Genomic DNA, 13,276 nt, shown 5'->3' with positions numbered 1-13,276 from the left:
CTCTTCTAGGTTCCACTGATACAGCCTCACAATTGCAAATCAAGTTCCAGCCCCCAGCTGTAAATCTTTCCTGCTGAAAGCTAATTATTTGTCCCCAAATTCTCTTAAGCTAAATAGTAGTAGATGTTCTTCGTGTTTCACTGTTGCAGTCATTACATTTGGGTTATCTGCTTGCAGGTAGCCCTCAGCTGGCCTTATTAAAGTCTTTGGTCCTCCGTTGGTTGCTCTCTCTTCTTCCATGACGTCAGGTAGTCAGGGGTATAAAGCATGCAGCCTGCCATGCGGTGCCAGAAGCAGTTCGCAAGTGTCGGTCGGCCAACTCCTGAAATTTTCATTTTCGAGTTTCAGAACCGAAGTCTTCAGAAAAGCTAAGTATGCCATTGGGGGATCCTTTTTCTTGCACTAAACCGAGGTCAGTAAAAGTTAACAATTGTATTACTTGTGGAAAACAAATACCTCAAAGATTTTCATTTATACTGAATTCTTTGCTTAGGGCCTAGACAATGACGTTCCTCGCTGTCTGTTTTGTGTCTTAGTCAATCCTCGAGCTATTCATCGTTGGTTCATTTTTGCATCAAACTATTTCGGTACTCAGTTTAATTATCCAGAAATGGCTTCGGTAAGCCATCCGACTACCGACATTCCGAAAACACGTAAAGATGAAGACAGAGACAGGCCGCATAGCTCCAAAGCTGCCGACGCTTCCGTTAAGCTAGTCGCCAGTTCGCCGGTACTCAGGTGCTTTCACAGCCCCTGATACCAGCTACTTCAGATTCGCAGGCCTCTACTGAGACCCATTTGGAGATGCTTCTTCCGCGAGATGCTTCTTCGACTATGGAACCTGCGGATGTCTCTTCCTTGGATGGGTCCGGAGCTGCTGTGCAGGCACAGACTTCTGAGGGTGTATTTAGGCCTACTGACTTGCATATCAAACCGATGCCATCTTCTTCTTTAAGGCCTAAAACTCGATCCACGCCTAGAAAACTGACATCCAAACTGCATGGTCAGGCCCATATACCTAAAAAAAACAAATAAGAATGGCTGAAGACCTTATTACTGTAATTAGGGGAAGCCCGTCTTCTCCCTCTAAGAGACCTAGAACTGATTTTCTTTCTGATTCTTCTGATCAGGATTCTGAAATTGCTGTTTCTTCTGATGAACAGGATTTGCCCTTATCTACCTATGAGAATTCTGATGCAGAGGACTCCATACCCTCTGCTTCCCTTCCAGAAGATTTCTCTTTTGGTGAAACTTTGCACACTCTTAGGAAAGCCAGGATTAGTCTGACTCCAACAAGAGGCTTGGGGAATTCTTACTCCTACCTCAACACAGGCCTTTAGCTATCCCTCCTGTGCTGGACATTGTAGATGATGCCTTCTTATTTATTTATTTACATTTATTGACGGGAGAGTCCAACTGGACACAGGTCCGTTTTCAGCGGAGGCCCGGGAGAAAAGCTTCACATTATTATTTGCATTATACAGTTAAAAAAAACATAGCATTTAAATATAGACATTAGTCCAGTTAAAGACGCAAGACAAGAAGAAAACAGATGTAAAACAGCTGTAGAGCATAGTACAATTTTAAAATATGGTTACATATACTAAACCTGGTTAAAATGTAGTTGAGATTCATCAGTGAACAATTGATACAAACTGTTTTTGAGTTACGTAACAGCCATTAGCAGTTGTTGCTACAAGAAGTTAGTAATATGTGATAGGTAGCTGGGAACATGAGTAGCCAAGCTTGCTAAGAGTAGGTTGTTGATAGGGGGCTGAGAGAGGTAGTGGGTGGGGGGAGTGAATGGTATTAGAGGGGGGTTGCAAGGGCATATCTGGCAAGTTTTGAAGTGTGATTTTAGTAAGGATTTAAAGTGGGTGCAAGAAGTTACAGAGGTAATTGAGGATGGGAGGGAGTTCGAGAGTTTGGCTATAGTGCAGGAGAATAATGCTTCTCCAGCAGAGTTAATGGCTCTTGTGACCTGTAGGAGGTTTTTGGGGCTGTATCTTAGTGGTCTCGTGGTTATGTAGGGTTGGAGTAGTTTCTGGAGAGATGGAACTTTTAGTGGTTGGTTTATTAGTCTGTGGGTGAGTTGGTACCATTGTTGGTGGTGGGGGAGCTCTAGCCAGCCCAGTTCTGCTAGTGAGAGACAGTGGGGAGTACGGTAGGAAGCCCCTTTGGCAAATTTGGCGATTTTGTTGTAGCAGGTTTTGAGCTTATTTAGATCACATTGTCTAAGGTTAGTAAATATTGGAGAAACATAGAGTAGGGTAGAGATAAGATGAGAATTTGCTACGGAAATTTTAGCTGCTTTGGTAAGTAGTTGCTGATTTCTATATAATGCTCCTAGTTTTTTGTGCACTTTTTTAATGGTCATGGAAATGTGAATGTCAAAGTTCAGTTTGTCTATTTCTGCTCCTAGTAATTTGGTGTGTTCTGTAGGATGGATGGTGGTGTTTTTTGCTGTGATGTTAAAGTGAGAGCTGTCTAGGGTAGTTTGGTGGGTTGGAAGATTTGGGTTGAGTATTAGTTGGGCATCGGATAACCAAGTTTCAATAGAAGAAAATGTTTCCTGTGTGACTTTTTGCAGTTCTGGTAGGGAGTGGGCTGTGCAGATGATGGTTGAGTCATCTACGTATTGTACGAGTGTGCCATGTTTTGTGGCTGAGGCTAGATTATTGGTGAAAGTAGAGAAGAGTAGGGATCCCAGGATGGACCCTTGGGGAACTCCTATGGAGGCTGGTAGTTGGATAGGTTGTCCTGCCAAACAACTGCTTGTTGGCGGTCAGATAGGTAACTCTGAAACCAGTTGATGACTGGTTGAGAGAAGGATAGGTTATTGAGAAGAGAGAAGAGTTGTTTGTGTGAGACCATATCGAAAGCTTTAGAGAGGTCTAGGAAGGTAGCTGAGGAGAGAGAACCTGCATTTTTATTTTGTAGGATAGTGTTCGAGAAAGAGAGTAAGGCGGTGGTGGTGCTATGGTTAGGTCAGAAACAGTGTTGTTTGTTGGAGAGGAGGTTGTTAGCAAGGAGGTGATCTGAGACTTGAGAATGAATGCATCTCTCTAGTAATTTGGAGAGTGGCGAGAGAATAGCTATGGGGCGGTAATTGGTTAGATCTATGGAGGGGACCTCCTTTATGTAGGGAAATTGTGTGAGACTTTCCATAGTGTACGAACATAGCTTTCTGACAGAGATCTGTTAATCAAGAGTGATACGGGGTAGGCTAGAGCGTCAGCTGCAAGTTGAATGTATTCACCTGGGAGGTTGTCTGCTGGTTTTAAGTTTAGTTAGTAGTTTTATTTTGGAGGTAGGAACAGGAGAGAAAGAGAAGCTAGTTGGGAGATTGTAAGTTCTAGTTGATGGTGTGGGTTTATGGGGCGGGTTGTGTTGTCTAGCTAGTGATAGTATGGTTTGTGTGAAGTGATTGTTGAAAGAGGTAGCAATATTTTCGGAGGAGTAAGTTAAGTTAGGAGTGGGTGTACTTACTTTACCTGGGTGGAGGATGGAGTTTGAGGAACAGAATTGTTTGGGGTTATGTTGGGAGGAGGTAAGGGCAGACTGGTAGTATTGGATTTTGTCCTGTTTTATAAGCTTTTTGGTTCTTTTGCGTAGTTCTAGGAATTTTTGCCTAGTAGAGGGGGTTTTGATTTTGCGCAAGTTGTCCCATGCTTTTTCCTTGTTTTTCATTTCTGTTTTTCATTTCAGACTTCGTGTTTTTTGTAGCCATGGGGATTGTTGGGCTCTAGTTCGGGAATGTCTTATGGGGGCGTGGTAATTAAGGATGCTTAGGAATGTTTTATTAAAGTAGTCAACTGCGTCGTCTAGTTTGAGGTATTTTAGAGGTTGCCATTTACAGTCTTTTAGGGATGAGCTGAATGAGAGAGGGTTGAAGTTAGTTTTTTTGCGTATTTGACGGTAGATGATGGTTTTGCTTTATAAAGATGTTTTCTTAGTAAGAAGGTTGGGGGAGTGATCACTGAGGCTGTCAGATAAGCAGCCTGCTATATATGACTGGGGGCTCTTATTGACTAGTATCCAATCGAGGGTAGTGTGTTTGTTGGAGTTATTTATCCTAGTATGAGACTGGACTAGTTGGGTGAAGCCATGGAGATTTACATGATGGGTTGGGTAGTTGCTACAGCAGGATTGCCAGTCAGTGTTGAAGTCTCCTAGAATTTATTTATTTATTTATTTTATTTTACATTTGTTGACCGGGCTAGTTTAGCTGGATATATGTCCATTTTCAGTAGAGGCCCGGGGAAAAAAGCTCCACATTAAAACAGACTAGACACACAAAGTACTAAGTAATAAGTTGCAGAACATTAAACTTCAGATGCAGATAGGTTGCTAGACAAAAACAGGTGATTAAGGTAATTTAGCAAACATTGATGGAACAGAAGAATAGCACAAAAATAAGATAAGGTAATACAGTTTTTTTTTTTTTTTTTTAATTAAAGTTTCTTGGGGTAGGTGGTGGGTAGTCCAGCTGAGGAGGTTTTCAAGTGGAAGGATGTTTTGGCCAGGTGGGAAGTAGCAACCTATTATGTTTAGGGTTTTATTTTGGTTTATTTTAAGGTTGGCATATATTATTTCTTCCTTACCTATTTGGGGAGCTGCTAATTTTAAGATCTGGATGTCTAGATGCTGCTTAAATATTATAGCTATACCACCTCCTTTTTTGTTTAGTCGGTCTACTCTTAGTATATTGTAACCAGCAGGGAGGATTAGCTCATTAGTAATGTGTGATGCCTTCTTGGAATCTAGCCTGGCCCCAAACACTTTACCTCCAGCTCCCAGGAAACCTGATCAGTATTACAGAGTACCTGACTCTCACAAGTTCCTCTTTAAAAATCCTACTGCGGATCCAGAGACCATTTCTCAGGGACCCAAAGGCATTAAGGCTACTACTGCCAAAAACCCTACCCCTTCTGATAGAGATTCCAGGGCCCTGGGCAGGTGGGGTAAGAAGGTATACACTTCTGCTACTTTGGCCATTAGGGCCTTAAACTGCCAGTTTCATATATTAAAGTATCAGCAGCATATTATTGAATTACTTAAACAGAAAATTATGTTGATTCCTGACTGTGCTGAAAATAAAGAATTACATGATTTTAATGCATTCTGCTTAACAAGTTGGTAAACATACTTTGCAATGTGGTTTTGACTCTCTAGAGGCATCTTGCAGGGCTGCTGTCACTGGATCTGTTCTTAGAAGGCATGTTTGGCTTAAGGAGCAAAGTTTGCCAGATCATGTTAAAGCTAAATTACTGGATGCTCCCTTAAACCAAGACTGCCTGTTTGGCAGCAAAGCAGAAGTACTTAAAAAGATGGAGGAAAAAGCTAAATCTATGCAAACTATTAAAGATTTCCTGCAAGTACAGCCTCCCAGATTTAGTAGGCATTGGCCTTCTAAGAATTGGTCTTTTACTGTCTCATCCAGGCCTTCTCGGTCCAAAGCCAGGAACAACAGACCACCTAGGCTACAGTCTCAAGGTACTCGCAGGTCTAAGCAGTGGGGGGGCTCCCACTTCCAAAGCTGGTAGTAGTAAGACACCCCTTATGGTAAACTGTCAAAATGATTTAACCGTAAACCTTCAAAGCCCTGATAATCTGACTGCTCCTTTAGGGGGAACATTACCCAAGACAAATGGGTTTTAAATATAGTTTCCCAAGGATACAGATTCCTCTTCCACACCTTACCAACCCCAAACGGTTGGCCAGACCATCCCCCAAATCAGTGGGTGAAAGGCTCAACAGCAGGTTCTCTCTCTTCTAAGTTTCAGGGCTATTCAGCCTGTCCCAGCAGAAGAATGGGGACAAGGTTTTTACTCAAGACTTTTCCTGGTACCCAGAAAAGACTACTACTGGCATTCTTTCCTGGACCTGTCTATCCTAAACACCTTCTTGGTAATCCCAAAATTCAAAATGCTAACTCTTCATCAGCTGCTTCCTGTGTTAGGCAGAAACGCCTGGTTGGCAACATTAGACTTAAAGGAAGCCTTCCTGCACATCCCAGTAAGGGAATCCTGCAGAAAATACCTAAGCTTCAGAGCAGACTACATGCACCATCAGTTCTATGCACTGCCCTTTGGCTTATCTACTGTGCCCAGGGTATTCGCAAAGTGCCTAGCTCCAGTCATTTCATTCTGCAGGCAAATAAATATTCAAATATACCCATACCTGGACGATTGTCTAATTAAGGCAGAAAGCCAGGACATACATTTACACCATCTGGCATTTGTAAAGAAACTGCTAACCTCACTGGGGTACACCATAAACGAAAATAAATCTCACCTAGTACCCTGCCAACAAATTGTATTTCTGGGACCAAGCTTGAACACAACTTCCCAGATGGCTTACCTCACGCCAGAGAAGCAAGTCTATTTGACAGCCTACTTCAGACAACTGTCCACAAAGACCCAGATATCTGCAAGGAAAATACTGCAAGCCCTGGGGTTAATGGCCTCTTGCATCTTACTAATTCCATATGCATGACTGCATATGAGGAAACTACAATGGTATCTAAAAAGCCTATGGTGTCAACATTCTCAGGACCTGGAAACAATGATTCGTAAAGACAGAGTTCCTTTGGTGGGCAGAGGCCTGCTACCACAACAAGGGACAGCAATTCACTCTCCCCCCTGCCGCCCAAACCCTAACAACAGACGCATCAGACTCTGCATGGGGGGCTCACTTGGCAGGGCAGTGCATTCAGGGCAAATAGAACCAGAGTTAAATGCACCTGCATATCAATCAAAAAGAAATGTTAGCTGTACAGAATTCTCTTCCAGGACAATTATTGGTAAAGACAAGGCAACACCACTGTTATGTGGTACATAAACAAGCAGGGGGGGAGACCCACTTATGCCCTCTCTGCAGACTAGCCATGGCTCTGTGGAACACAGCCTTGAGCTTCCAAGTGCATCTACAAGCTCAATTCCTGCCAGGCAAGCTAAATTCACTGGCAGACTACCTAAGCAGAAATCTCATGGACCCACACGAGTGAAAACTGGAACCAAAGATATTCAGCATGTTGAGAAACAAATGTGGGAGCCCAGAGATGGACCTGTTTGCCTCCCCTCAGAACTACCAATTGAGAAAATCCTGCACAAGGACTCCCCACAGAAAGCTTGGAAAGTGGATGCCCTGTCCTTCACTTGGGAAAGCCTCTCCGTTTATGCCTTTCCCCCTCTGCCTCTCCTTTCGAAAGTTTTACTAAAGATCAAACAGGACAAACCAAGGACAATACTCATTGCACCAGTCTGGCCATGCCAACAATGGTATCCCCTCTTACGTAGTATGTCACTGCTGGAGCCATTTCACCTGCCTCAGACCCCTTCCCTGCTGTCCCAGCAGGAGGGCCAGATTCTGCACCTCCAGCTTCAAACCCTGACCCTTCCAGCCTGACTGATTAACTGAGCTCTCCAATACCATCCCTCAGTAAGCAAGTGCTTGATGTCATCCTGGAGGCAAGGAGGCCTAGTACTAGAAAATCCTATGCTGAAAAGTGGAAAAGATACTGCTCCTGGAGCCAAGCTCAGGGGATGGGCACATCAGTGCCCAGCTTACTGCATATTCTTCAATACTTAACAGAGATGCTTCACAAGGGCCTTTCCTTCTCTTCTATTAAAATTCATGCCTCAGCCATTTCAGCACATTATAATACTGAGCCCTCCCCTCTTCTCTCACCCCCTGCTGAAACAATTCCTCAGAGGGGCCAAAAATTTAAGTCCACCCAGGAGAGCCCCTACTCCAGCCTGGGACCTTAACTTTGTATTGGAAAAGCTCACTCTACCTCCTTTCGAGCCAGCTGCAACTGCAGAGTTGAAATTCCCTTCTTGGAAAACAGTCTTCCTTCTAGCCATCACTTCAGCAAGAAGAGTGTCTGAATTACAGGCCCTCATGGCAGTAGAGCCCTTCATCTTCCATGCAGACAAGGGTGTCCCTTAGGACCAATCCTTTCTTTATGCCCAAGGTGGTTATCCAGTCTGGCCCTCAATCAGTCCATTCATTTGCCATCCTTCTTTTCTAATCTACAGAACAAACGCGAACAAATACTGCACTCTTTGGATGTACACAGACAACTTGGATTTTATTTGGACAGGACTAAGCCTCTCAGGAAAACTGAACAGCTGCTAGTTGCCTTTGCTGCAGGGGCAGAGGGGAAGGCCATTTCAAAGCAAACCATTTCTAAGTGGATAGGCCATTGCATTCATTTCTGTTATAAGCACCATGGAAAACCTACCCCACAGGGGATAAGATCACATTCCACCAGGGCTGCATCTACTTCTACAGCCTTTCTCAGAGGTGTCCCTACCAGGAGCATCCTAGAAGCTGCTACATGGAGTTATGTTCATGCCTTCACCAAGCATTACCACTTGCCAATTTTTTCTAAATCCAGAGCTGGTTTTGCCACTGCAGTCCTGCTGGGCCTAGTAGCTGGTCCTAATGCTCTCTAATTGCCTCCTCCCTTCCTTAGCTTTGGGAATCTACCCAAATGTAATGACTGCAACAGTGAAACACGAAGAACATATTACAGTTGTGTACACTTACCATAAATGTAGATGTTCCGAGTGTATTCAGTGTTGCAGTCCTGGTTACCTTCCCTCCAGCCCCCTGAGTCGGTTATACCTCTCTTCTTGCTTACTGTATTTAAGCTTTCTGGTGTATTTGCTTTTTGTTAGAGGTGTAGCCTTGTATATAATTGCTTCCCATTAGGGGGGCACCTGACATCTGGGGCAAGAAAAAATGATGTTATGCATCCGCTGCATGCTTTATACCCCTGACTACCTCACGTCATGGAAGAAGAGACCGCAACCGACGCAGGACCCAAGACTTTGATAATTAGGCCGGCTGAGGGCTACCTGCAAGCAGATAACCCAAATGCAATGACTGCAACAGTGAATACACTCAACATCTACATTTATGGTAAGTGTACACAACTGTTCTTTTTAGGTGGAGTTCAGGTACATGCCAGTGTAATCCTTCCTTCCTGTCATTAACCCTTTATTACTACAAGTATACCAATGTCGCTTTTTCCCTCTTCCATCATTATTGGAACCCTTCTCACAAATCAGTCTTACTTATCTTTTCCTTTGTCACTGATACTAGACAGAATGTCCATTCTGAAGTCCTTTCTTTTGTACAAAAAAGAGCATGTGAATGTGATAATGTGTCTTCTGTAACATTTCTGTTTTCACCTTGCACCTATTAATACAATTCTGTACTCTTTTCATCAGTCTGCAATGCCATTGATCATCCAAATATTGGCAAGGCGGTCATTCTGGTAAGAAGCCAATACTTTAACATATTGGGTGTGACTGTTCTTTTGAATAAATGTTACGTGCTTGCAACTTGTATACAGTCATTAATGTTTGGCAGTAGGCTCTATTATGCATTTGCTGCTTCGCATCGCTGTTTAAATCCAAGTCATATTTTCCTAGACACTTTATTAGTTGCTTGAGTACTTTTATTGAAGCACTTTGAAATCCCCAACCCTTTTAACTTGCAGCAAACACAAGTATATACACATTCCAAAAAGGAAAGTTGTTCCTTTGTATGGGGACAGTTTCTCCAAATGGACCGCTGTACTCAGAAGTTTTACCTTTTTAAAGTTAAGTTTAGCCATTGTTGGAAGTACATGCTAGAACCTTTGTTTCCTCTCACACAGATGCCTTTGTCCGATCTCTCTTTCCCTATTTCATACTCTCCTTTAACTGATTTTTATCCTTAAGGAAAAAGTGCACTGGTACCTTTAAATGAATAAATAATAGCGTTGTTATATTTAAAATGCAAGTCTGTGGCTTCCAGAGATGCAACTACCTGCCAAGGCATTCACTTTTCTGCGTATGAAATTTTCATTTTTTTTTCGCCAACAAATCTTGCTAGTTCTAGTACTTTTTAAAAATAATTCTTATGCATATACTTAATATGTTTGTCAGTTTAGTGTACTACTAAGTCTTTTGGCTTTTCCCAGTTTGGGGTCGCCACAGCGGAGCTTCGGTCCACTAATGATTAGCAGTGGATTTTTACGGTGCCAAGTTGCCAGCCCGACACCCAACCTTCAAAGAAGGCACACCCATTCACGCACACACCTACCTGCATGTCTTTAAATGTCACACAACCGCGGGGAGAACATGCAGACTACACAGAAGGTGCTCCAGCCGAGAATCGAATGGGAGAACCTCTTGCTGTGAGGAGGTAATGCTAACTGCTGCACCACTGCGGCCTCTTGTCAATTAAGTGTACATGTGCTGTATTTTGTTTGTAAATCTTGTGTGCCTGGAGCTTTATTTCCCTGGCTTTCACCGTAATTAAGCTTTCCCAGATGGCTCTATCAAGAAGCCAATGGTAAATGAGTACTGATTTGACTTCCTAATTGGAAAATAGTAAATATTTTTGTGTCCGATGGTTCACTACTTTTATTACCTTTTGTTGTGACAAATATGAGAAAGTCTTGCAAGAGAAAATGAATATCCCTACTGTATAGCAATCTGTACAACTGCAAACTTTTTCAATACTTTCTTGGCTTAGGACACTTGAAAAGCAGCAACTTAGACAACTGTTTATATCTTAACTAACGATTTTACGACAGATTTCCATTCACAAGCTGAAGAGGTGCCCAGAGTTCATAACTGCTCTGCATTTAGTTGTATCATTACTACTACAAAAAGGACAGTCTTCTAACTGAAGCTTTGCTCTTAAACTCATCTGTGTCCAGATAGTCTGGCAGGTGGCTTAAAGGATTAAGGTGCTGTTAATGAGGTGTTTCCTGTGGTGCAAGGTTTGATTCCCTCAGCCTCCATTGTATGTGTAATAGCAAGTTGCGTAACCATACACCACTACCAGTCTGTGTGTGGAAAAAATCCATGGAGCTCACTGCAAAATAAATAAAATACATATATACGTGCATAAATACATTCATATCCGCTTCCTTGTTGCAGGTGTTGGTTAGCAGACATGAAAACAGTGTACTTCTGTACAAGAGTGGAGGTGCTTTTAATTTCAAATGTGGTATGACGTGATACAAAATGCATAATGTTAAATTGTTTGCTAAGATTTATGATGCAGCTGCTCTGTCACGTTTGATGCTAGGAACATTATCAGAGTACATTTTATAGTGGATTGTCCAAATTTCTTTCCGAGAAATGTTTGAGTACCAAACTGTTTTGGAGATGTTTATTTTTTGGCTTTCTCTGCTCAAAGTTTGTGTGCTAGCACAAAGTTATGGAAGTTGGTCAGTAGTAAAGGGTCCAATAATCATTTTCTAGATGAAGATGTTCTTGATTCCTTTACTAGATTTTTAACAGTGGTGCAGACAGGTTGACTAAACTGCACTTAAATGGGGTGTAGGTGTGTGTGCATCTTCTTTCCATTTACTGCAGAGGTTAGAAAGGATTCATGTACTCTGCTTTGTCATTCCCCTCTAAAGGAGCAAACAGTGAATGAGGAAGGACTGCATAACTAAGTCTCTAGGACTGCACTACCTGCAGTCTTAAAGATGATGCAGCATTAGATGTGCCAAGTAAGAGCAAGGCTAACCTTTGTACTAAAATGCAACTGATCTGAAGGTTTAAATTTTTTTTATTATTATTATTATAGTTTGGTTTTGCATGTCTTTACTTCTCTGATGCATCAATGATTGTTGTGCATTGTGCCACAGGAGCTTCAGCTGATGCTGCTCAGATCATTTCTGCAACAGGTGAAGCTGCTTCGGTACCAGCCCCTGGACTGCAGGAGGACAAGGACCATTTGCACAAGGAACACAAACTTTCTTCTTCAGGTATCAGCACAAATCTTTGTTTGGCATGACAAGACTGCCTTGAGACGGGCAGGTGTATGTTCTAACTGGAAAGTCTGTATTTAAGTAGTATTTGACATCCCTGTGAGAAATTTGAGAGCCATAATGTAAGCTCCAGCTTCTTCCTGTAGTCATAATTTTGCAGATTATTTTTCTGTTCTCAAAGTATGGTTGAATGTGTTTTTCTTAGAGCTAAAGCTCTTTCAAGTTGTGTTGGTTTTTGTTGTGTTATCAGTCTCTTGTCAGGGGATTAAGGATGATTATTCAGCAGAGCTGTATGTCCCCATGTAAGGAGAAAGGGCTAGAAAGCTGCTGAAGATGAAAGATCTTTTCTATTTTTTTTTTCCCATATACAATGCATATAACAGATTAGAAAACGTACTTCAGTAATGAGATGTACAAGCCATTTGTGTTTCACCGTTGCAGTCATCACATTTGGGTTATCCCTGCCAGGGTAGCCCTCAGTCGGCTTGAATACCAGAGGCTTAGTATTTCTGCTTCGGTTGCCATCACTCCAGGACTGATGTCAGGTCGTGAGTGGTATAAAATAAGGCAGCCGACGCCATTACACCAGTCTTTTTTGCCAAGGAGCCTGAAGCAGAAGCAGTTTGCACGCACATGTGCCGGTCAGCCACTACCTGAGTTTGCGTTTCTGAATTGAAGTTGAAGTCTTCTAAAGCCAAGTACCCTATTGGAGATCCTTTTTTCCTGCTCTAACAGATGTCAGAAAAAGTTAACAATTGTCTTGCCTGGGGAAAGCAAATACCACACCGAGACTTTCATTCTTACTGTGTCACTTGCTTAGGCCCAGACCATGACATTACCCGCTGTCTTTTTTGTGCTTTGTTCAACGCCAGAACTATACGTCGTCTGGCCCTTATTGTAGCTAGATATTTTCGCTCTCAGTCCTCTAATTCCGATATGGCTTCAGTAAGCCATCAGACTACCGATCTTCCAAAAAACCATAAGGATAAAGATGGAGACAGACCGCATAGGTCCAAAACTACCAACGATGCTTCCGTTAAGCTTGTAGTCAGTTCTCCGGTCCTCAGTGAGGTTCTTTTACAGCCCTTGATGCCCGCTTCTGTGGATTTGCAGGCTGCTACAGAGACCCTTTTGGAGTTCGGTATGCTGCGAGAGACTTCGACTATGGATCCTGCGGATGTCTCTACCTTGGATGGGTCTGGAGTCACTGAACAGACACCGGCTTCTGAGGATGTACTTCGCACTACCGATTCTCGACACAGACACTTCTTTCTCGCCTACCTTCTTGTTCTTTTGAAAACTACAGAGTTTCTAAGGCCTAGGGTACAAACCACACCCAAGAAACAGACTCAATCTCAGGCACCTGCTTCCTTGCCTCAGTCTCAGATGCTTAAAATGGCAGAAGACCTTATAATGCTCATCAGGGGAAGCCAGGCTACCCCTTCCAAAAGAAAGAGATTTGTTTCCAGTAGTGTTATCTGAGCAGGA

The 13,276-nt window shown here is 42.7% G+C and overlaps 1 protein-coding gene across 1 annotated transcript in view; it reads left to right on the top strand.

Moving 5' to 3' along the window:
• Positions 1–13,276, top strand: part of IMMT (inner membrane mitochondrial protein) — a 1,103,717-nt gene that overhangs the window by 288,609 nt on the left and 801,832 nt on the right. Inside the window, exon 5 of the mRNA XM_044062331.1 lies at positions 11,666–11,785. Within this exon, the coding sequence (XP_043918266.1) occupies positions 11,666–11,785 (120 nt within the window). The remainder of the gene's footprint in view (positions 1–11,665; positions 11,786–13,276) is intronic.

Source organism: Protopterus annectens, chromosome 2.part1 (assembly GCF_019279795.1).
Source record: "Protopterus annectens isolate FY-2018-M chromosome 2.part1, PAN1.0, whole genome shotgun sequence".
In the NCBI taxonomy this organism is placed as follows: domain Eukaryota; kingdom Metazoa; phylum Chordata; order Ceratodontiformes; family Protopteridae; genus Protopterus; species Protopterus annectens.
This window is presented reverse-complemented; position numbering and strand designations above follow the sequence as displayed.